General features: G+C 41.8%; 1 protein-coding gene across 1 annotated transcript in view; it reads right to left on the bottom strand.

Moving 5' to 3' along the window:
- Window positions 1–338: 338 nt before the first annotated feature.
- The window catches only part of homer1 (homer scaffold protein 1), a 94006-nt gene continuing 69657 nt past the window's right edge, over window positions 339–24687 (bottom strand). The window contains exon 9 of the mRNA XM_033018595.1: window positions 339–3982. Within this exon, the coding sequence (XP_032874486.1) occupies window positions 3794–3982 (189 nt within the window). The 3' untranslated portion in view covers window positions 339–3793. The remainder of the gene's footprint in view (window positions 3983–24687) is intronic.

Raw genomic sequence — 24687 nt, 5'->3', positions numbered from 1 at the left:
AATTACCCTGGTGATACACAATTAGAACAAAACGTAGCTGTAATGGGTGCTTATTTTAGTGGATGATAATCTACCAATACGTATTCCATTTATTTACAGTCAGGTCCTGATCAATTGTACTGGTTTTCTTTTACAGAAACCGCAACTCATTTTACCCCTTATGAATCACTTTTTTCTTTTTAAAAAACCCTCAAGTTACTTGACCTCTCAGTGTCTTCAGAGGTGCTCCATAATACTGAGATATTAATTGTGCTTTTTGTGCGTTGGATTCTTCTCCCTTCATTTTAATCCGACATAAATGTGACCATTATTTTAATATAAATTAAGCAACAGCAATAGAAGTCTGCAATGTTGCAGTTTTTAATACAGTACAAACAGATTCTTTTGGCACAAGGGCTTACATGGATTCTAAAAGAATAAAATCCACCTTAAGACACACCATAAGAATATTACAGTATTGCAATAAACCAATGACTCCATATTTGGAAAGACATTCACATATAAAAAAGAATCACTGACAGTTTCTGTAAAAAGGACACTGGGTTTGTCAATTCTGGCACTGCTGTTGTCCAGCTACACTTAGTGTTGGAGACAGTAGTTATACCCAAACAGTGGCATAACAGAATAGCCTAGAGCATTGAGCCACCATACTTAGCATGCTTGGAACAGGACGGCTCTATAATATACACTCGAGTAGATTTGTACCCACTTGTAAACCAGAACCCCACCTGTTCTCCACTAGAATAGTGGACTTGAAAGCTCAAGGTACATCATTCAAGTGCTTTTAACCTCTGTCCTCATGTCCGATTCTAAGCCATCATTGTTATAGAATTGTCAAAGCATTACACCCATTTAATTCAAAGATTCAACATGCAATTTGGTAACATAAGTAATAGGATGCTACCAGCCCGAGACACAATTGTATTTCACCCATCATAAATAATGTTAACTTTGCCTTCTTTCAAAATATAGGCTCAAATTGTAACTGCAGAAGGTTGGCTTAAAATGGTAGAAATAGATTGTTGTGGAAGTGTAAAACTGCAGGTGTGCTTGTGGTTTGTAACACCATTGTTCGGACTACTACTGAACACCGAAAAGGAAGAAAAAGAGGATTGTTCAGTTTAATTTAGACCAGACTGTTTGGCAAAGGGGGAAAAAAAGGACACCACTTTTACCAAGTCACCAATATTAACCAGCTTTGATCGAGCATGTCTTCCTTCTGAAAACAACAGAAGTGTTTTTACAGACTTAATAATATTACATAACTTACTCCAAAAAAAAAATCTAAATACTAATGGTGTTATCTTATGAAAATCAATCGAAAGTATTCATTTAAGTTCATTAATAAAACAATAACAAAGTACAAATATGAAGCTGCAGTTTCCTTTTCCTTGATCAAATCTTGTTCCAACTTGCCACATAAAACTGAGCACCATCTATTTCTTGCAACATGTAGTAACGTAACCCCTGTTTCACAAGCATGCAGTATGGGGTCAAGACTCTATTACATTTCCTGAGCCCAGTGTAACAATAAACTTTAAAAACACGAGAAACAGATCTGACCCCTGCTCTATGAGCATATGAAAGATGACACAATTCTCCAAGACTCATTAGGGGCAGGTGAATATTCCGTTTTCTCAACTGAGGGCAAGTTTACCTGTGACCGGTTTGTATACAAAGCAACATACTTTTGCTAACCTGGGCACAGCATCCCTATCAGTACGTGGACCAGAAGCTGGTATAATTCCCAGTTGTTTTTGTTTAAAAATGCATGGGTGATCCAGAAGTGAGACCTGTCCTGAATCTGCTGCAGGCCACTATATATCCAAAAACTCTTGATGGTTATCTCCCCAGTTCTTTACTCTTGCTGCAGGAGGTTCAACCTTTATGGAGTATATTTCTTTCCATTTGAAGTCCATGCTCATCTGGCAACTATCCAGGTCCAGTCAAGTGCGAAATGTTCATTTCTCTTCCAGCAAACCTACAGCTTTGGTAAACTCCGCCAAACCTCGATTGGGACTGAGAAAGTATTAATTCTCAGAAAATAATATCTTACATTGCTTTACTGCAGTATTAGGAAATCTGTACAATTGTCCTTTAAACATTTCTTAAATAAACATTAATTTGTTCATTATGTCATATATATATCTCATCAGCAGGCTTGATCAAGATCTATTCTAGACTACAACTCTAGCAGCGTCAACATGTTGAAGGTTACATTTGTGTTTCTGTTCACCAACTTGGCTTTATGGTTCCTCAATACAATCATTATATAGCCATTGTCATGGTTCCTTTTTCCGTTGCAAACAATTTGCAACAGAAGCACCTCTTAATAAACCATGTTAATGTTGTCTCATCTAGTCTGCCAATTATTGCAACATCAATCAACATTTCCAATAGTTTACAGGCTGTGATAAAAGACAGGTACATGTTTTCCGGGAGCTCAATAAACATTAAAAATGTGTAGCATTTCAATACTACCGTATTATTTTAGATCTATAAAGGTACACTATAAACCACCATAGCTTTTGCAACTTATACAGTAGATAGGTTTCTCACAACCTGTACCCTCCACTTATTTTCTTTTTGAAGTCAGCTATTTATTGGAGTCTTCAGTGAATGAAACTTCAGACCTTTACAGCACCTATGCTGAAACTAGAGTTTCATTTTAAAAAAATGCATGTTCTTTTCCAAGGTGCAAGCAGCTTCATAATCCCTAACCAAAATGCACCATCTCTCATAATATCATGGTAAATAACCAATTAACCATTATTTAGGTTTGCTTACACACCTAGAAATTCCGTAAATGCACAATAAAAAATGATACTCTGAATAAAACACATACTTAAACTGATAATGGTAATTGATTATTGCTATATAGTACACATCTTAAAAATTGATGCCTGCCCAATATTTCTTAGATTTTGATAAATTTACTTCAGGATTCACGTATGGTTAGTGTATTAGCACTACTTTGGAAAAAACACAATGCATATGTTTCATAAAGAACAATAGTTATAACAAACTTACATGTTTATTAAATTTAAAGAGACGTCATCCCTTTTATCAATTTGCACAAGTGCATCTCAGAATCAAAGTATATACCACATTCAAGCATTTCTTAGCCTTCTTAGAGAACTAATTAGTGTTCTTAATAAGTCGTAAAATTCTTATAAAGAATCTCTTTGGAGCCCGTAAATAAATGCATCTATCAGTGCATCATTTTTCACTGTTATAATAATGTGACAGCAAAAATGAATTAAACTTGGTTAAGATCCAAGTGGATGTTACCATTGACAGCTTTTACATAACTGCATAGAGAAAGGGATACTGTCTCCTTCATTCAGTAAAATCCATTTGTTTGCATTTAAAAGGCTTCAATTTTATATATATATATATATATATATATATTATAGACAACTTGGAAAGGTTTATGATATATATATATATATATCTATATATATAATACAAGTTGTCAAGTGTACATTTTGGTGCAGTCTCCTGAAATATTGGGAATTTTAAAAATTAAATGTACAAAATTCTTGACGAGCATCAAAGAGAGGAAATAATATGGGAAAATGTTCATTTATAATTAGACTTTATGTACTTGCTCCTCCTTAATAATGGATATAAAACACTAAATAAAGAGTGCAAAGCACATCTAATGCCATTATAAGTTGCTACAGGGAGCCTACAGTATTCCACCACCTTCCACTGGAAAGAAAGGAAGATTTCAATCTGGCATTTATGTGTACTGTATCAGGATGACAATGCTGATGTCGAGATTCTTGTTTTAGCTACCTTCTATCAGCTTTGCCAAATTATCTCGTAATTCCGTTAGTTCAAATATTTTTCCGTCTAGAATTTCTAGAAGTGTTTTTAAGTTATTGCGGAAGACCCCTTGCTCGTTCTGGCTCTTCTCCAGGCGATGTTCAAAGTCGGCCAACTGTTCCACCAGGTCTCGGTTACGGCTTTCTACTTCCTGCAGGAAGACAAGATAAAAGCAAGAGTTCGAAGAATTCAATGGAAGGTCCATGTTCTCAGTATTATTTGCACACAAACATGTAACATATGAATGGACAAGGTAGCTAAACATTAACTCTGCTGAGATACTCCAGCTTTTTGTGTCTATCTTCGGTTTAAACCAGCATCTGCAGTTCCTTCCTACACACTAGCTCCCCCTCCCTGTTAAAGTGAGGCCAAATGCAAATTGGAGGAACAACACCTCATATTTCACTTGTGCAGCTTACAACCCATCGATATGAATATTGATTTCTCTCTCTTCCAGTAACCCTTGCTTTCCCCCTCTCTCCATCCCTCCCCCACCCTAGTTCTCCTTCCAGCTTCAATGTCCTCCTGATTAATTTTACTGTTTGTATGCCTCGTTGTCACCTTCCCCTCAGCTAACAATGAACAATTCTACATTTCCTTGTACATTGTCTGCTTTGATCTGTCCTTTTCACATCTTGGATGCTCTTTGTACCCTTCCATATCTCTTGTTTCCCTCTCCCCTGATTCTAAGTCTGAAGAAGTGTCTCAACCCAAACTGTCACCCATTCCTTCTCTCCAGCCTGTCCCGCTGAGTTACTCCAGCATTTTGTGTCCATCTTCTGTGCAAACCAGCATCTGCAGTTCCTTCCTAAACATATGAATGCACACTGGTATTTTTTCGATTGCTCAATCCAAATGACAATTGTGTTATAACACGGTTTATCCCGATCAGGAGGGTACTGCGACTGTTTGACACTTTCACATTTATGTTCTCCATAACGATTACTGCACCATTAACCTCAGGCGATTGAAAGGGGGGGTTCCATGATTTGAACAAGAAGAATTTGAGATCAGTTACAAGTTTCCCAAGAGGTTGTTGCATAACCCCGAACTAGATATCAATCCAGATATAACAATAGTTCAGAGTTCTTGACTGGACTCAATGATCCTGCAAGACTATTTTGGAGCAGGGAGGTGAACATTTTATCCATTGACTTGTTGGGAAGTATCAAAATGCAGTGCGCCAGAATAACAAGGAATTTTTCTCCTACATGTTGAAATATTAAAAGAAGAATATCAATGAAGACCATAGTCAAAATATGGTTACTTCTACGCAGTTACAATACAATATACAATACAATATTTTATTCCATGTCATTTGAACCTCAGTGAGGCTCAAACGAAACTCCGTTTCCTCAGCCATACAATCAAAGACAATTCCTACAAAACACACAAACAATTCAATTTACACAAACATCCATCACAGTGAACCTCCTCCTCACTGTGATGCCTGATGTGCAGAGTTTGGATAGATCTCCGTATTGAACGTTGAGTGTAGTTTAATGTCAAGTGTAGAGAGGTACAGTGCTGCGTTCTCTCCAGTCAGCAGACTGACTTCACATGATTACCTTCAAGCCACCCACAGTGCACATATATCAGGATAGAGGGAATACAGTTGAGTGCAAGATAAAGGCTAGTGAAGTCCGAGTATTATAAATTTGTTTGATCACATAAAGCCTAACGTTCGGAATAGTCTGGATTTTTGGGCATTTGTTATCACTCTAAAGTTGGCAACACAAGAAACGACAGTTGCTGGAATCTTGGGCAAATAAAAAAGTGCTGGAGGAACTTAGCAGGCAAGGCAGCATAGACCATAGAACAGCACTGCACAGATGCAGGTCCTTCGGCCCACCATCCATACTGAACATGATGACCAACCCTTATCGCCAGAATAAACAACTAGAACGGTCCTGAGCTACCATCTACCTCATTGGAGACCCTCAGACTTTACTGGACGTTACATTGCACTATACCTTATTCCCTTTATCCTGCATCTGTTCACTGTGGACGGCTGGATTGTAATCATGAGTGGTATTTCCCTTAACTGGATATCCCACAACATACAGCTTTACACTGACCTCGGTACATGTGACAATAATGTAAGTTAATCTGTCTGCATACGGTAGATATTCCTCCATTCCCTGCATATTCAAATGCCAATCCAAAAGCCTTGTAATGGCCACCATCATATCCCCCTCCACCACCATCACTGGGCAGTGCAGTCCAGGCACCCAACTGTGTTAAAAAATAAACTCTCCTTGCGCATCTCCTCTCAACTTAGCATCTGTGGAGGGAATGGACAGACTGACAGGAGTGGGGAGGGAGAAAGCTGAAACGGTGAGGAGGGACAAGACCCTTCTTCAGACTGGGGTTTATGACTTCAGACTTCATTATGCACCTCATCTACATTTCCTATGCTCCTCAAAAGCATCTACAGCTGCTCTCCCCAAATCATTTAAAATGCATTTTCAAACTTCAAATTTGCTTTCCCTTTACTCCATAATTGTCTAAATTCCTTTGCAAAGGACCGACTCCACCAACGATGCTTTTGCTACCATCGGCATATTAATAACATCAGATGTAGCTCTCCACATTTACCGTGACGGCTTCTGTCCTTAAGACATCAACAGATAAACGTACCCCAGTTTGCACAGGTGCCGAAGTAGAGATGGTTGAAAGCCTCAAATTCCTAAGTGTCAAGATCACCAGCAACTCCTCCTGGACCACCCATATTGATGGAATGGCCAATAATGTACACCAACGCCTCTATTCCTTAGATTGAGGGTACAGTTTAGGGTACACACCTCCAGATTTAGGGTACAGTTTGTTCCCAGCTATTATCAGGCAACTGAACCATCCTACCAACAACTAGAGGGCAGTCCTGAGCTACTATCTATCGGACTATCTGTGATCGGACTTTACTGGCTTATCTTCACTATTAACTTTATTCTCTTTCTCATGTACAGTGCATTCAGAAAGCATTCAGACCCCTTCACTTTTCCCTCATTTTGTTATATTGCAGCCTTATTCTAAAATGGCTAAATCTAACTCTCTTGAAAACATCCAGTGAATTGGCCTCCACTGCCTTCTATGGCAGAGAATTCCACATATTTACAACTCTCTGGGTGAAAAAGTGTTTCCTCATCTCAGTCCTAAATGGCCTACCCCTTATTCTTAAACTGTGACCCCTGGTTCTGAGCAGCAAATACAAGCCCAGTCGACCCATTCTTTCAACATACGTCAGTCCCGCCATCCCGGGAATTAACCTGGTGAACCTACGCTGCGCTCCCTCAATAGTAAGAATGTCCTTCCTCAAACTAGGAGACCAAAATTGCACACAATACTCTAGGTGCGGTCTCACCAGGGCCCTGTACAACTGCAATAGGACCTCCTTGCTCCTAAACTCAAATCCTCTTGCAACGAAGGCCAACATGCAATTGGCTTTCTTCACTGCAAGCTGTACCTGCATTGCCACCCATAACCAATCAGGCATGATATCGTCTCACCCACCTTTTCTGTCCTTGGCTGTATATTCAAACACTTCCCACCAGATCCTGTGGCCGTGGGTTTCACTCCAGTAATAACAAGTAATTAGGGTGCAGTATTAAGGGAGAACGCTGCAATCTCAGATCAATCACCTTATGTAAAAACTAATAGCCTAGAGTTTAATTTAGTGATACAGCATGGAAACAGACCGTCTGGCCCACCGAGTCCATGCCGACCATCGATCACCATAGACCAGTTCAGTGTTATTCCACTTTTGCAACCTAGAGGCAATCGACAGAAGACAATGAGCCTACAAATCCACACGTCTCTGAAAACCCAGGCGGTCACAGAGCGAACATACAAACTCCACACCGGCACAGTGCCCGTGGTCAGGATCGAACCCGGGTCTCAGGCGCTGTAAGGCAGCAACTGTACCACTTATGGAACTATTCAACGAGAGGGATCTCCCCAGTATCCTTGCTCACTGTACAGCTCAATCACTCGAGCACAGGCATCTTGCATTTTACCCGGGGGTTACATGCATGAAAAGCAGCCCGTAATTCAAAGACGTGTAAATCAAACATATACGTTACTACGTTGGCAGCGGTAGATTTGAGCAAGTTATTTCAAAAATACCCATGCATAAATCAATCGTTGGTATCAAAGGAACAGGTGTGTTATTTTAAAAATGCACAAATCACGTGCAAAACATGAAGTGCCTGTTCTCTAATTGTTATAGGTTCAAAGTGCCACACCATCTGCCACACAATACAATGAATTTTCCTTGTTTAATGATCTTGCAATAGGAACCACTGAACATGACGACTCTACTAGTGATAGACATATAAATACCATGAGTAAATACCATATGACCTAAAAGATTGACGAGGGCAGAGCTGCAGACGTTGTACACATTGATATCAGCAAGACATTTGACAAGGTTCCGCATGGTAGGCTGCTCTGGAAGGTTAGAGCGCATGGGATCCACTGAGAGATAGCTGAATGGATAGAAAATTGGCTTCATGGAGGGTGACGGTGGAAGGTTGCTTTCGGACTGGAAGCCTGCGACTAGCGGTGTGCCTCAGGGTTCGGTGCTGGGCTCATCGCAGTTTGCTATCTATGTCAATGAGTACAAGAGTACAAGAGTAGGTCAGAAGACGGGTATCCTTCACTTCCTAACACCCCAAACATTTCAATGTTCACAGAGCAAACAACAGGAGTGTGATTAAATGCACTATCTAGCGGTGAGGATGTTTCTACACATCTGAGAGTCTAGAACCACAGAACAAGCCTCCGAATAAAAGGACGTACCTTTCCAAAGGAGGCGAGGAGGAATTTATTTCGTCAGAGGGTGGTGAATCTGTGGAATTCATTGCCACAGACGGCTGTGGAGGCCAAGTCAATGGTATTTTTAAGGCAAAAATGAACAGATTCTTGATTAGTAAGGTTGTCAAGTGTTTATGGGGAGGAGATAGGAGAATGGGGTGGAGAGGGAAAGATAGATCGGTCATGATTAAATGGCAGAGTAGACTCGATGGACTGAATGGCCTTATTCTGCTCCTATGACTTATGAACTTGAGTTTTTTGAAAGATAAGTTCATAACCTCATTATCCAAGATAAAGCAGCTGCTTGGTTGATATCCCATCGACCACCCTAAACATTAATTCTCTCCAGCATCACAATTGCTTGCCTACACTGCACCACAGAAGATTTTAAATGTGCCTCTTCTAATGAAGCAGGTGCATGTAAAACAAGATATTTCAAATTCAGGATAATGTGCAGCTTGAAGCTGCAAGTGCCTCCACTAGAAGGACAGCAATGTTTCAAGGATGTATCCCACCACTTTCCAAGAGCAAAAATTGGCAATAAATACTGATTTCCACCCCCCCCCCCACTCTCTCCACCAAAAATGCAACGCCAGACCCACTGCAAGTGGTTACTTCAAGGGCAATTACAGAGGGGAAATGAAATCTGGACTGCAACATTCATATTATTTGAGTTATTACAATGCACTGTACACTTTGGTGTGTCAAACAAGGTCAGAGCTAGCACAGTAAATGGTGGAGCTGTGGAGAGTGTTACAGAACAAAGATCTGGAAATACAGGTGCATAGTTCCCTAAAAGTGGCGAGTCAGGTGGACAGAGTGGTGGTGAAAGCGTTTGTTGCCTTCATTGGGAAGGATATTCAGTTCAAAAATTGGGTCATCATGATGCAGTTGTATAAGTCGCTGGTAAGGCCACACTTGGAATATTGTGCATAGTTCTGGTCACCTAGCTACAGGAACGGTTAACCAGGATGTTACCCGGGCTTGAGTTGCAGGGTGAGGTTGGATAAACTGGGATTTTTTCCTTTGGGGCATGTGAGACGAAGGGACCTTATTGAGGTGCACACAATCGTCAGGGTCGGATAGTGAATGCTCAGTCTTAAGATGAGTAGGGAGAGATTTAAGGGGGACTTCGGGGGCAACTTTCTCACTCAGAGGATGGTGTGTATATGGAACAAACTGCCAGAGGAACTAGTAGATGGGGATGCTATTATAATATTGAAACAACACTTGGACAGGTAGAAACGTAGAAAAATAGGTGCAGGAGTAGGCAGCACCACCATACAATATGATCATGGCTGATCATCTAAAATCAGTATCCCGTTCTGGATTTTTCCGGTACATGGCGAGGAAAGATTTAGCAGGATAAGGGCCTGGTGCAGGCATATGGGACTAGCTTAGTTAGATAACTCAGTTGGCATGGATGAGTTGGACCATAGGGCTTCTTTTTGTGCTGCATACCTCCATAACTCTATGAAAGCATCACAAATAATTTTTTTACAGAGGAAAGTGATAAATCTCACAATCCTCCAATGTAGGTAAAAGTAATGTGTTACACCACACATCCTCTCCAAACTTAGAGATTCCAAAAAAATAAAATAATTTTGCTGCCAATTTTTCTGCTAAAGCTAATGCAAACATTGGTGCCAACAACCAAAGAAAATGCCAGCCAGATTTTTGCCATTCCTTTTCAAGTATTTTTCCATTTACTCAAGCCAAATAACGGTTCCATGACAATTTTCCTCGAACTGAACTCCACTTCTCAGCCAAGCCAAACAGACTGATAACTTCAAAAAACACATTATGACAATTGCACATACTTCCCTTCAATTTCCTTTTTTACATTTTGTCTGTTTTGCTTCCAGTTATCTCTGCCTCTGAGCCATATTTACCTTAATTGTTTGTGCATTTTATTGCAACTTACAAACTATTTCCCCTTTTAGGGATGCAGAAGGAGATTGCAAAATGGCTTCTGACCTTTCTTTAAGCTTTTATTCTTCATTATTATCAATCTGGAAAGATATCACTCAACTGTTGTGGCGATCTTCGTGTTGACTTTTAGCTGATCAAAGCAATAAAGGATCTGCAAAGTGTTCTTTGCATTTTGCTTCATCTATCTATACTATTACTAAAACTCTCATCTTGACCACTTCCGGTTTGCTTTTTTTTTAAATTTGTGCAAAAACGGTACCCTATATCGCTAGGATTTTTCGCCACTTTACTCACCGTTCTCCTCTGCTCCAAGCGCACCAAGTTTTGTTCCGATCGGTGGAAGATTACAAAAGTTATGAAGGTTTAATAAATCGTGAGATCAGAGATTGGTCTTCTCGCCTGTCTGTCACCATGAAGGTAACGCCCATTCCAGTACCCGCTGGAGAATAAATCCCTGGAGGCGGGGCTGAGTCCACAAGTGCTGATTGAGTCCGCAAGAGTGGAGTCGGGAAAGTCGCTGTGTGGAGTCGGGAAAGTCGCCGTGTGGAGTCGGGTAAGCTGCTATGTGGTCGGGAGGTGCTGTGTGGTGTTGGAAAGTCGCTGTGTGCTGTCGGGAAAGTCGCTGTGTGCTGTCGGGAAAGTCGCTGTGTGGTGATGCGGCCGGTGGCCGCTGAGTGGAGTCCCTCCCCCTTTCCCCCCCCCCCACACCCCGCAAACCCCTCCTTCCCCCGCCCCCTCCTCCCCACACATACCCCCTTCTCCCCAGACAAACCGCCTTCCCCCTCCTCACACCCCCCCAACTCCACCCCAGCCCCCCCAACACCACCCCAACCCCGAACACCCAACCCCACCCACCCCTCCCCCACCACCACCCCTCCCCCACACCCACCACCCCTCCCCCCCACCTCCTCCCCCCACCACGACTCCCCCTTCCCCCGCACCACACCCCCCCCACAATCACACCCCACACACCACCCCCCCCCCACCCCACCCCCCAACCACCCCCACACCAGCCCTCCCCCCACATCAACCCCCCTCCCCTACACCACCACCCCCTCCCCCACACCACCACCCCCCTCCCCCTCCCCCACAGCTTTTTGGCTGACCGAGGAATAGTTTTGTTTAGAGATACAGCGTGGAAACAGGCCCTACAGCCCACCGAGTCCGTGCCGACCAGCGATCCCTGCACACTGGCACTATCCTACACACAATAGGGACAATTTTTACAATTCATCAAAGCCAATTAACCTACAAATGTATGTCTTTGGAGTTTGAATAGTGTTGGAAGACAATATTTCAGACAAGATTTCTCACCAAGCTGAGCAACAGTGATCTTTTTCCACAGGCAGCAACTAGGTACTTACTTCACAGTACAGAAATATCAGTAATGTGTCAACGTATAAAAAAACCTTCCAAATCCGTTGATAGGATCGGCAACCAAATGCTAGTTCTTTCCCAGGCCTACGTTTCCAACAGTTTTTGATTAGATTCAACCAGATGGAGTGGGCAGACCAGAACACAACACCATCCTTATTCGACATTGCTCTGCATACATTCATTTAGTACGCACATGTCCCAAATATTCCTACATTGGCATATATTCCAGAAATTCATCTGGTCCACCACACACCTAAACTTACTGAACAACAACTGTGCATTTCAATCAAATTAATATGAGGCAGAGTGCAATATATTGTTATAACATATTCTTCTCTCTTGCAGATGAAGAGACAGTGACCCCCATCCAGCTCATGCATTGATGTATGATTTCCACTCACAAAGTCAGCATGCCAAGTCTTTCATCAACAGTCGGCAACCAAAGCTGGGTCTCTGTCCTAGCATCGGCCACGGTGCAACACTCAGTGCCACAAGCAATTTGAAAATTAAGAAACAGCAGCTTTTGATTTGTTGCACCTTGAAGAATTAAGAACTAGTCTTTTCAGGGTGCACTGTAGATTAGAGACAAAGTGCAGGTGCTGGACTCTTGACCAAAGCACTCGGAGGAACTAATCTGTGGTAAAGCACTGGAGGAACGTGGCAGTCAGGCAGCATCTTGGGAGGGAACGGACAGGTGACTCAGAGTCTGAAGGGTCCCAACCTAAAACATTGGCAGCATTCCCTCCCTAGAAGCTGCCTGCAGGATGGAACTGCAGATGCTGCTTTAAAGCAAATATAGACACAAAATGCCAGACTCAGAAGGGTCCAAACCTAAAGCATCACTTGTCCATTCCCTCCCTAGAAGCTGCCTGATCGCTACATTCCTTTAGTATTTCACTACAGATTAATCATTTGAGTGAAAAAAGAGGATTGAAGGCAATGTTTAAGTTTGACTTTGGTAACTATTTGGCATTTGGGTCTACAGTTTCAGGGCAACTTTTACATTTGTTTAGATGTTGCCTGAATCATTTTTATTGGCTTTAATGTAAGATTGAGAGAGTGAAGGAGGATGCATTGAAGATTTAAGCAGCAGGTCTCTGTGCAAGATCAATGGGGAGGAACAATAGTAGTCAACCCAGATTAAATCATCAATAGACAATAGACAATAGGTGCAGGAGTAGGCCATTCGGCCTTTCGAGCCAGCACCGCCATTCAATGTGATCATGGCTGATCATCCCCAATCAGTACCCTGTTCCTGCCTTCTCCCCATATCTCCTGACTCCGCTATCTTTAAGAGCCCTATCTAGCTCTCTCTTGAAAGCATTCAGAGAACCTGCCTCCACTGAGGCTGAGAGGTTACCTTGCACAAATGTATTAAATATTACTCGAACAAATGAGTGAGACTGTTCTCTATTTATGAATAGCATGTGTTAAATCAATGACATTCTGCGTGTTGATAAAGACCACTGCTAAGAATATGTGCGCTCAAGTTGATTGCAGAGGTCAATAGGTAAGATATGCTTAAAGATATGATTTAAGATATGCTTGTTCACTCATCCAAAGAAAACCGCACTTGTTTACTTCATGCAGTTTCGACTGCTGCCCATTAAAGAACAGTGACGGTCTCTGTCAGATGGTAAAAAGTTAAAGGCACTGGTGACCTTGGGAGGTACAACATTATAGTCTCCTGACCTTATAGACATCCCCTGCTTTCAACAGTCTGATTGGAACAGCACAGCCAGCTGAAGCATCACTTTACAAATAGACTATAAGTGAGTACACACTACACTGCTCCTGAAAGCGACCCATTGCTCACGAGTGGTTGTGCCCCTTCCTCTCACTCTTATTGTTGCTGCCTGAAGAAACTACCCAGAAAAGTGGGAGAGAGATTGCAAAGGGAGATAAAGCAACAAAGGTATGCATCCCACTGTTGAAAATGTAATAGTGTGCTGAGTACACCCGGGTCTCAGTTATATTCAGGGCTAGCACCGTACACATATATATGTTTATTTAGTTATTCAACCTCCATCTTCCATGGATGTTGATTGATGTCTAATGAACACGGAGAGGTGGAGGAATGGAAACTGTAAAACAGGCAGAGGATGTAGTTTGTAATTGGTAATTTAGCATCTTCTGAAGGTTTTTTAAGTGTAAATTAACAAATTTAGCGCATCTAAATCGTCAACACCATTGTACTAACAAACCCATGCTACTGGAAACTGCCATCTTGTCAATCCCTTTCAGAATTACCAAGATCACCTCATTCAGCTAAACTTTAGCATACATCGGCAATCCAATCTAACTCACTCTCTCCAAGATGAGTATATACTTTAAGGCACTGCTTCTTAAACTATTTCAGTGTCATTAACCCTTGAGTCTTTATCACAAAATTTCACCATCGACTAAATTTTCTTATGTTTTTTGGTAATTTTCTTCTTATTCTCCCTGGTGTATAATTTGATATATCATTTATTTTATCACATGAGCAGAAAACATAAATTAACTCATTTCTTAAGTGTTTATTTTATTCACCTTTTTGAACATCCTAAAAATATGTAAAGAAAACTAGGAGTGAATAAAAAAGTTTAATTACCACTGGAGTTGGAAAATCATTCTATTAGAATGATTAAAAAACATTTGAACATTTAAACACTGGGCTTCAGCCCCATCCTGCCCTTTCGGGCTTTGATTACAGCAGTTTTTCTCTTGGAAAACTAGCTCAAAAAACCATGGAGTATGTGATTTAATATATTAAATATTAATATATTAAAGCAAAGAGGTCCTTCTGCAGTTGAATAGGGCCCTAGTGAGACAACACCTGGAGTATTGTGTGCAGTTTTGGTCCACTAATTTGAGGAAGGTCATTCTTGCTATTGAGGGAGTGCAGCGTAGGTTTACAAGGTTAATTCCCGGGATGGCGGGACTGTTATATGGTGAGAGAATGGAGCGGCTGGACTTGTATACTCTGGAATGTATAAGGATGAGAGGCGATCATATTGGAAAAATATAAGATTATTAAGGGTTTGGACACGCTAGAGGCAGGAAACATGTTCCCGATGTTGGGGGAGTCCAGAACCAGGGGCCACAGTTTAAGAATAAGGTGTAAGCCATTTAGAACGGAGACGAGGAAACACTTTTTCTCACAGAGGGTTGTGAGTCTGTGGAATTCTCTACCTCAGAGGGCGGTGGAGGCCAGTTCTCTGGATGCCATCAAGGGAGAGCGAGATAGGGCTCTTAAAGATAGTGGAGTCAAGGGATATGGGAGAAGGCAGGAACGGGGTACTGATTGGGGATGATCAGCCATGATCACATTGAATGGTGGTGCTGGCTCGAAGGGCCAAATGGCCTACTCCTGTACCTATTGTCTATTAGTATCTAACTAATATAACTTTCTATAACTCTCCCTGACGAAAGCTCACAATACCACCAAATATCAACTTTGGTAGCTGCATTGCTGCACAAAGTAAAGTTACAGATCAACAGTTGCCTACGGCGATCCTCCAGTGTTGCCATTTATACATTTGTGATCTCACTAGCTCATCTTGCCTTCCCTAAAAGGTTATATTACAGTACATTTGGGAATATCCTGCTACTTTGAGATTGGAAAAGATAGCGGAGTTAGGGGATATGGGGAGAAGGCAGGAACGGGGTACTGATTGGGGATGATCAGCCATGATCACATTGAATGGTGGTGCTGGCTCAAAGTGCCAAATGGCCTACTCCTGCACCTATTGTCTATTAAAACCATAGGAGGCTGCAAGGTGACTTGGATAGTCTGGGTGAGTGGGCAAATGCATGGCAGATGCAGTATAATGTGGATAAATGTGAGGTGATCCACTTTGGTGGCAAGAACAGGAAAGTAAACTATTGGTGGCTGATTAGGAAAAGGGGAGATTCAACGAGACCTGGGTGTCGTGGTACATCAGTCGTTGAAAGTAGGCATGCAGGTGCAGCAGGCAGTGAAGAAAGCGAATGGTATGTTAGCATTCATAGCAAAAGGATTTGAGTATAGCAGGGAGGTTCTACTGCAGTTGTACAGGGCCTTGGTGAGACCACACCTGGCGTATTGTGTACAGTTTTGGTCTCCTAATCTGAGGAAAGACATTGTTGTCATAGAGGGAGTACAGAGAAGGTTTACCAGACTGATTCCTGGGGTGGCAGGACTTTCATATGAAGACTGGATAGACTCGGCTTGTACTCGCTGGAATTTAGAAGATTGAGGGGGGATCTTATAGAAACTTACAAAATTCTTAAGGGGTTGGACAGGCTAGATGCAGGAAGATTGTTCCCAGTGTTGGGGAAGTCCAGAACAAGGGGTCACAGTTTAAGGATATGGGGAAGTCTTTTAGGACCGAGATGAGAAAAAGTGGTGAATCTGTGGAATTCTCTGCCACAGAAAGTAGTTGAGGCCAGTTCATTGGCTATATTTAAGAGGGAGTTAGATGTGGCCCTTGTGGCTAAAGGGATCAGGGGATATGGAGAGAAGGCAGGTACACGATACTGAGTTGGATGATCAGCCATGATCATATTGAATGGCGGTGCAGGCTCGAAGGGCCGAATGGCCTACTCCTGCACCTATTTTCTATGTTTCTATGTTACCAGCATCTGCAGTTGCTTGCTTCACCAATTCAATTATTCATGCTGTCTGCCTCCCCCCCCCCCCCCCATTCAATCATTATTTATCAGCCTTGTATGGTATAGTATATTACGATTTACAATGGGGAATTTGCAAAATTATATCCTCAAATATACCCATTAGAATTGACAAGCACCATGTTTCCCTTCATAAAACCACTTTCTTTTCTCTTCCCAGTTATTGCATGCGGAACAATGGATTACAAAATTTGGCTGAGGACAATCGCCAGGCTAACGAAATAATAGTTCCCTAATTTTCTTCTCTCTTTCCTGAAACTGTGATTTATAAAAAAAAAAAGGATAAAAACCAAAAGAACAACCAACCTTTGGGTGACCAACAAGGTTTAGTTTTAGCGTCAATAGGTTAAATTCAACAGAAGTGCAAAATATTTAAGGATCTCCACTCTCATAACTTAAGGTCATAAGGTCACAAGTGATAGCAGAATTAGGCCATTCGGCCCATCAAGTCTACGGTGTTTAATCATGGGCGATCTATCTCTCCCTCCTAACCCCATTCACCTGCCTTCTCCCCATAACCGCTGGCATCCGTACTAATCAAGAATTTATCTACAATGCCCCCCATAATGTTTGGGACAAAGACCCATCATTTATTTATTTGCCTCCAAAATTTGAGATTTGTAAAAAAAAATTTAAATCACATGTGGTTAAAGTGCACATTGTCAGATTTTAATAAAGGCCTTTTTATATATTTTGGTTTCACCATGTAGAATTTACAGCAGTGTTTATACATAGTCCCCCCATTTCAGGGCACCGTAATGTTTTGGACACAGCAATGTCATGTAAATGAAAGTAGTCATGTTTAGTATTTTGTTGAATATGCTTTGCATGCAATGATTGCTTGAAGTCTGCGATTCATGGACATCACCAGTTGCTGGGTGTCTTCTCTGGTGATGCTCTGCCAGGACTGTATGCAACCATCTTTAGCTTATGCTTGTTTTGGGGGCTAGTCCCCTTCAGTTTTCTCATCAGCATATAAAAAGCATGCTCAATTGGGTTCAGATCAGGTGATTGACTTGACCACTCAAGAATTTACCATTTTTTAGCTTTGAAAAACTCCTTTGTTGCTTTATCGGTATGTTTGGGATCATTGTCTTGCTGTAGAATAAACCCGCCGGCCAATGAGTTTTGAGGCATTTGTTTGAACTTGAGCAGATAGGATGTGTCTATACACTTCAGAATTAATTATGCTGCTACCATCAACAGTTGCATCATCAATGAAGATACAGTGCCCTCCTTAATATTTGGGACAAAGACCCATCATTTATTTATTTGCCTCTGTACTCCACAATTTGTAATAGAAAAAAATCACATGTGGTTAAAGTGCACATTGTCAGATTTTATTAAAGGCCATTTTTATACATTCTGGTTTCACCATGTAGAAATTACAGCTGTGTTTATACATAGTCTGCCCCAATTCAGGGCACCATAATGTTTGGGACACGTGGCTTCATAGGCATTTGTAATTGCTCAGGTGTGTTTAATTGCCTCCTTAATGCAGGTATAAGAGAGCTCTCAGCACTTAGTCTTCCCTCCAGTCTTTCTATCACCTTTGGAAACTTTTATTGCTGTTTATTAACACGAGGACCAAAATTGTGCCAATGAAAGTCAAATATGCCGTTATGAGACATAAACAAGAATAAAACTGTTAGAGACATCTGTCAAACCTTAGGCTTACCAAAATCAACTGTTTGGAACATCATTAAGAAGAAAGAGAGCACTGGTGAGCTTACTAATTGCAAAGGGACTGGCAGTCCAAGGAAGACCTCCACAGCTGATGACAGAAGAATCCTCTCTATACTAACGAAAAATCCCCAAACACCTGTCCAACAGATCAGAAGCTCTTCTGGAGTCAGGTGTGGATTTGTCGATGACCACTGTCCACAGAAGACTTCATGAACAGAAGTACAGAGGCTACACTGCAAGATGCAAACCACTGGTTAGCCACAAAAACAGGATGGCCAGGATACCGTTTACCAAGAAGTACTTAAAAGAGGAAGCACAGTTCTGGAAAAAGGTCTTGTGGACAGATGAGACGAAGATCAATTTATATCAGAGTGATGGCAAGAGCAAAGTATGGAGGAGAGAAGGAACTGCCCAAGATCCAAAGCATACCACCTCATCTGTGAAACACGGTGGTGGGGGTGTTATGCCTTCTCCCCATATCCCTTGATTCCGCTAGACTCTACAGCTCTATCTAACTCTCTTATAAATTCATCCAGTGCATTGGCCCGCTACTGCGTTCTGTGGCAGAGAATTCCACAAATTCACAACTCTCTGGGTGAAAAAGCTTTTCTCATCTCAGTTTTAAATGGCCTCCCCTATATTCTTAGACTTTGACCCCTGATTCTGGACTCCCCCAACATTGGGAACATTTTTCCTGCATCGAGCCTGTCCAGTGCTTTTATAATAAGCGAGTATGGCATTACGAAAAATGCAAGGAATCATGGGATTTGTCAAAGGTCACTCGCTAGAAAGAAAAAGCAAATGAAGCGCTGACTTCGCTGTATAATTCTTACCTTTATTCATGATTTATGTGAAAAAATATGTTTAATACGAGGTAGGGGGTGCCAGGTAGTGGGGTGTAACAGTGAGAGAGAGGGGGCAGATGCGAGCGGTGACGGGAGAGCGAGCACACAGACGCACGCCTCATCCGCAGCCAGGATCGAACCCGGTCCCTGGCGTCACAAGCACTGCCGAACCGCCACTGGACCGTTACCCCCCCCCCCCCCCCCCTCCATCTCCCACTCGAATCTGCCCCTCCTCTCTCTCGCTGTTACACCCCGCTCTCCGGCTTGGCTCTGCCCGTCCCGCCGGGTTGGCCGTCAGCCCCGCCGGCCCAGGGCCACACCAGACAGGGACGGGACACCCAGGAGGGGAGGGTCCAACAGCACCCGCAGCACCGGAGACCCGGGCCCGACCCCAACCACGGACGAAACGCAAGCCTGCACACAACGCAGCGCCACACTTGCCGAGAATGTTTATAGCGAGTGACCTATGACCTGGGCATGCGCAGTCAGAATACCGAACTAGCTTATTTTATGTTTCTATAAGATCCCCCTCATTCTTCTAAATTACCCTGAATACAAACACAGTCTTTCCAATTTTTCCTCATGCCAGTCCCGCCATCCCAGGGATTAACCTCGTGAACCTACGCTGCACTGCCTCAATAGCAAGGATGTCCTTCCTCAAATTAGGAGACCTAAACTGCACACAATACTACAGATGTTGTCTCACCAGGGCCTTGTAAAACTGCAGAAGGACCTCTTTACTCCGAAACTCAAATCCTCTTGTTATGAAAGCCAACATGTCATTAGCTTTCTTCACTGCCTGCTGTGCCTACATGTTTGCTTTCAGTGACTGGTGTACAAGGACACCTAGGTCTTGTTGCATTTTCCTTTTTCGTAATCTAACATAATTGAGATAATAATCTGCCTCCTTGTTCTTGCCGCCAAAGTGGATAAACTCACATCTGCCCACTCACTCAATCTGTCCAAGTGACCCTGTAACCTCCTAGCATCCTCTTCGCAGTTCACGCTGCCACCCAGCTTTCTGTAATCTGCAAATTTGCTAGTGTTACTTTTAATCCCATCATCTAAATCATTAATAATTGTAAATAGTTGGGGCCCCAGCAGAGCCTTGCTGCACTCCACTCACCACTGCCTGCCATTCTGACAGGGACCAGTTTATTCCTACTATTGACAGGGACCCGTTCATTCCAACTCTAAAGCATTCTCCAACACTTTGTCTGTTTCAGGTATAAACCGGATTCAATGTGGCATTCTTTGCAACAGACAGCAGTCAATGGATATTTTTAAGACGGAGATTGATAGGTTATTGATTAGTACCGGTGTTCGTGGTTACAGGGAGAAAGCAGGAGAATGGGTTTGAGCGGGAAAGGTTGGTTGAATAGCAGAGTAGACTTGATGAGCCGTATGGCCTAATTCTACTCCAAGAACATATCTGCAGTTTTTTTGTTTACAAGTATTAAGAACAGTTGATTATGTCTCATTGGGCAATGAATTTAAAAGTTGCTGCTGGAAGTTAGAGAACTGCAGTTTCCCCAACCATGAGTTGCAGAAATTATGGCCTAACCAATGCTGGATGTCAGGCAGCGAGTTTGGCAGCATTGGAGATAGGGTGCGATGTGCACAAGCAGATAAAACCACCACCATCGTCCCCGTCAGGTCATAAATAATCCTGAAATGTATCACTGTTCCTAGGGTCTATATCACTGTCTTTTTCTTAGAAATTCCTACACACAGTGAAAGAAGCTTCTCAAGACGAACCAACATCTGACGCTGCAGCAGTTTATCATCTCCGCCAGAATGATGAAATCTCATCAAGAAATGGTTAAACAGTTCACCCTTTGCCAGCTTCATCCCAAATTTGTATAAACCCTTGAAGACTTTGCTGTATAATGCAGTTTCTGATTTAGAACAGCCAGAAAAAAAAATTGCAGGACCACACTACAGGAGGTTTGCAAATGTTTATTGAGTGCAACAAGAAGTCCAGAAATATGTTTCCTCGTCTGTTCTTATAACATTAATCGGCAAACTCAAGTAATTTAGTTTCACATTCTAAAAGTTGTCCCATTGACGAGGGAGTTTGGACTTCTGTATGAACATAGAAACATAGAAAATAGGTGCAGGAGTAGGCAATTCGGCCCTTCGAGCCAGCACAATGGCTGATCATCTAAAATCAGTATCTCGTTCCTGCTTTGCCCCCCATATCCCTTTTTTTCATTTAGTCCCAAGAGCTAAATCTAACTCTCTTGAAAACATCCTGTAGCGGCCTGGACGAGGTCAGGAAAAGGCCAGACGCCAGGCGGGTTCAAACAGTAGTCTTTTAATCCCTACAGCGAGAGTATGCCACACACACACCTCGAGAGCACTAAACCCAGGGTCGTCTGGAAACCTCGTGGCAGACCAATGCCCCTGTCCCATAATCAGCGAGGGGGATGATCCAATGAGTGGCCTACGCCCCAGGGACCGCCACAATCCAGTGAATTGGCCTCCACTGCCTTCTGTGGCAGAGAATTCCAGATTCATAACTCACTGGGTGAAAATGTTTTCCTCAACTCAGTCTTAAATGGCCTACCCCTTTTTCTTAAACTGTGACCCCTAGTTCTGGACTCCCCCAACATCTGGAACATTTTTCCTGCATCTAGCCTGTCCAATCCTTTAAGAAATGTATATGTTTCTATAAGATCCCTTCTAATCCGTGTAAATTCCAGTGAATACAAGCCCAGTCGACCCATTCTTTCATACGTCAGTCCCGCGATCCCGGGAATTAACCTGGTGAACCTACGCTGCACTCCCTCAATAGCAAGAATGTCCTTCCCCAAATTATGAGACCAAAATTGCACACAATACTCCAGGTGCTGTCTCACCAGGGCCCTGAACAACTGCAGTAGGGCCTCCTTGCTCCTTAACATATCCTCTCACAATGAAGGCCAACATGCTATCAGCTTTCTTCACTGCCGGCTGTATCTGCATGCTTACTTTCAGTGACTGATGTACAAGCACACCCATGTCTCCTTACCCCTTTTCCTAATCTGACCCCCCCATTTCCTAATAACCTCACATTTATCCACATTATACAGCATCTGCCGACTCACCCAACCTATCCAAGTCACCCTGCAGCCTCATAGCATCCTCATCGCAGCTCACACTGCCACCCAGGTTTGTGTCATCCGCAAACTTGGAGATGTCACATTTAATTCCATCATCTAAATCCTTAATATATATTGTAAATAACTTATCATATGTCAGTCCCGCCATCCCAGGAATTAACATGATTCATCTTGAAAGATCAGGTTATATCTTCAAGCTCTGGGGTTTCCTAAAGAAAAGCTATGACTTTCAAAAACAACAGCAGCAGCCTCTAGCCATGTTCCATGTCAAAGCCAAGCTGCAAAGGCACAAAATTAGCCAAAATGGTTAGGCTACCCAAAAGACTTGCAAAAACGAATCGCTCATATTTATCTCCTTTTGTACTTTAAAAAATAAATTGGTCCCGTTTGTAAACAGCAACAGTATAGACAAAATAGAGTTAAATGTTCATTTTGCAGAATAACACTAACTGTTTCCATCATGGACTTGGCTATATTTTTACATTATTTTAAACATACATGAATTACTAAACATTAAAGATTCAAGAGTTTATTAATTATACATCTTTCAAACAAAATCCTTAAAATGTATCATAAATCCCAAATTCCAAGTCCCAGTTCATTTGTTCCAAGATGCTGCATCTTCACAGGCAAATGGAGAGACAATCTCCAGCATGGCAACGATTCTTCCTGGTTTCAGACAGTTATTTCGATTTGCAAAATGAAAGCAAATCTTTTGCGAAATGCTGAAGAACCTCCAAATCTAAGCACGTTTCTTCATGATTCAGCAAAGTATATTAGTTTGGACAATCACATTATTCTTCATCCATGTGAATCTTCGTCGAGAAAGTGAGAATAGCCGAAGCTTGTAATTTGACTTGTAGCATCATTTACAGGAATTACCACATATCATGTTGAACTCTCTTTGCAATACCATTTGATTACAATAATTGCACGTATGACTTTTTGGGACCTATTTGGCTGTTGTATTAATTTCCTTATGGAGCCTTTCCACATTTTACTTTAGCAAAAGCATTTTAGTAAAAATGTGCTCGTCGACCAGAGGCTCAGAAAAAGGTGCATCAATTTTTCTTTATATACCTTGTGGTTGTTATTGCTGAATATACTGGGAAATCAGATAATTTGCACTCCATTGCTGCTTTACTAACAAATTCTTTCAAATAGTTAGCAAAATAAAATCAATTTCAGCAACCGTTTCCATTCTCTGAGTATTTCCATTTCCAACTTTCAAGCAACTTCAAGATCGACACTTCGCAACAACTCCAACATTCGCACTTAAACATGTTCATCGTTAATCTTCCACGTTAATTAATTTCCACTATCATAAATTACCTAATAAACTCAACATTTACAAATTTCAAATTTGCCTCAATGCTTCAAGACAATTTTATGTATGTGCTTCTTCAAATGGTTTCTACACTTGGACCAGAACAGACTTCCATGTAACTCTGGCCATGCATTCCAAATGTCGAGCTGGACCAAAGCACACTAAGCTTAATGTTATAACTGGAACCAAGTTTTAAAGATGTTAATGCAGAATATTACAGATATTACAGATTATTACTTGCATTTCAATGGGAATTATGTTCCTAACAAGAACAATGTACAGCACAATGTGCAGCTATGTATCAAATGGATAAACAAAGCCCTAACCAAATAGTTTATTTGGAATACAAATGCAAGCTGATTTTTAAACCTAAGCACAAAGAAAGTTTTCTTTCAAGCAAGTGAAAACATGGTGGAATGTGGTTTAACACGACATTCACTGGTACACTGCGAACCCCTATTCAGGTGATCTTTTGCCAGCAGGCAGTACAGAGAAAAGTGCATTCAGAAACTAAAAGGAGGTAAATCTGTGGAATTCATTGCCACAGAAGGCCGTGGTGGCCGTCAATGCATATGTTTAAGGCAGAGATGAATAGATTCTTGATTTGTACGGGTGTCAGGAGTCATGGGGAGAAGGCAGGAGAATGGGGTTGAGAGGGAAAGATAGATCAGCGATGACTGCATGGTGGAGAAGACGGTGGGCCGAATGGCCTAATTCTTCTCCTGTCACTTATGAAACTGATACTACTCTGAAAGTGTCAATATTCAGCAAATCATTTGAGTCAAAATGATCAAAATTTTCTTTAAATGGCCCAACATTTTTAATTGAAATGCAGCACAGGTTGTTTTACTATATCATCCTAGAGATTGCTACCAAACCTGTTATCTATTCCATATTCATAGATGTCTGAATTTTGAAATCTTAATCACAAGATTAAAATTTTGTTTCAACGAACTCATCTCAATTTGTAACATTAATTATGTCATGAAAGTAATCTTCAAATAACTTTACTGGAATACCTTTTAGATTCTACACACGATTCATGAATGCTTCAACAATACCATCACCCGCCTAAAAATGATTGATGAAGCATCTATTAATGACCAAAATTATGGTAACA

This window comes from Amblyraja radiata, chromosome 3 (assembly GCF_010909765.2).
Source record: "Amblyraja radiata isolate CabotCenter1 chromosome 3, sAmbRad1.1.pri, whole genome shotgun sequence".
In the NCBI taxonomy this organism is placed as follows: Eukaryota; Metazoa; Chordata; class Chondrichthyes; order Rajiformes; family Rajidae; genus Amblyraja; species Amblyraja radiata.
This window is presented reverse-complemented; position numbering and strand designations above follow the sequence as displayed.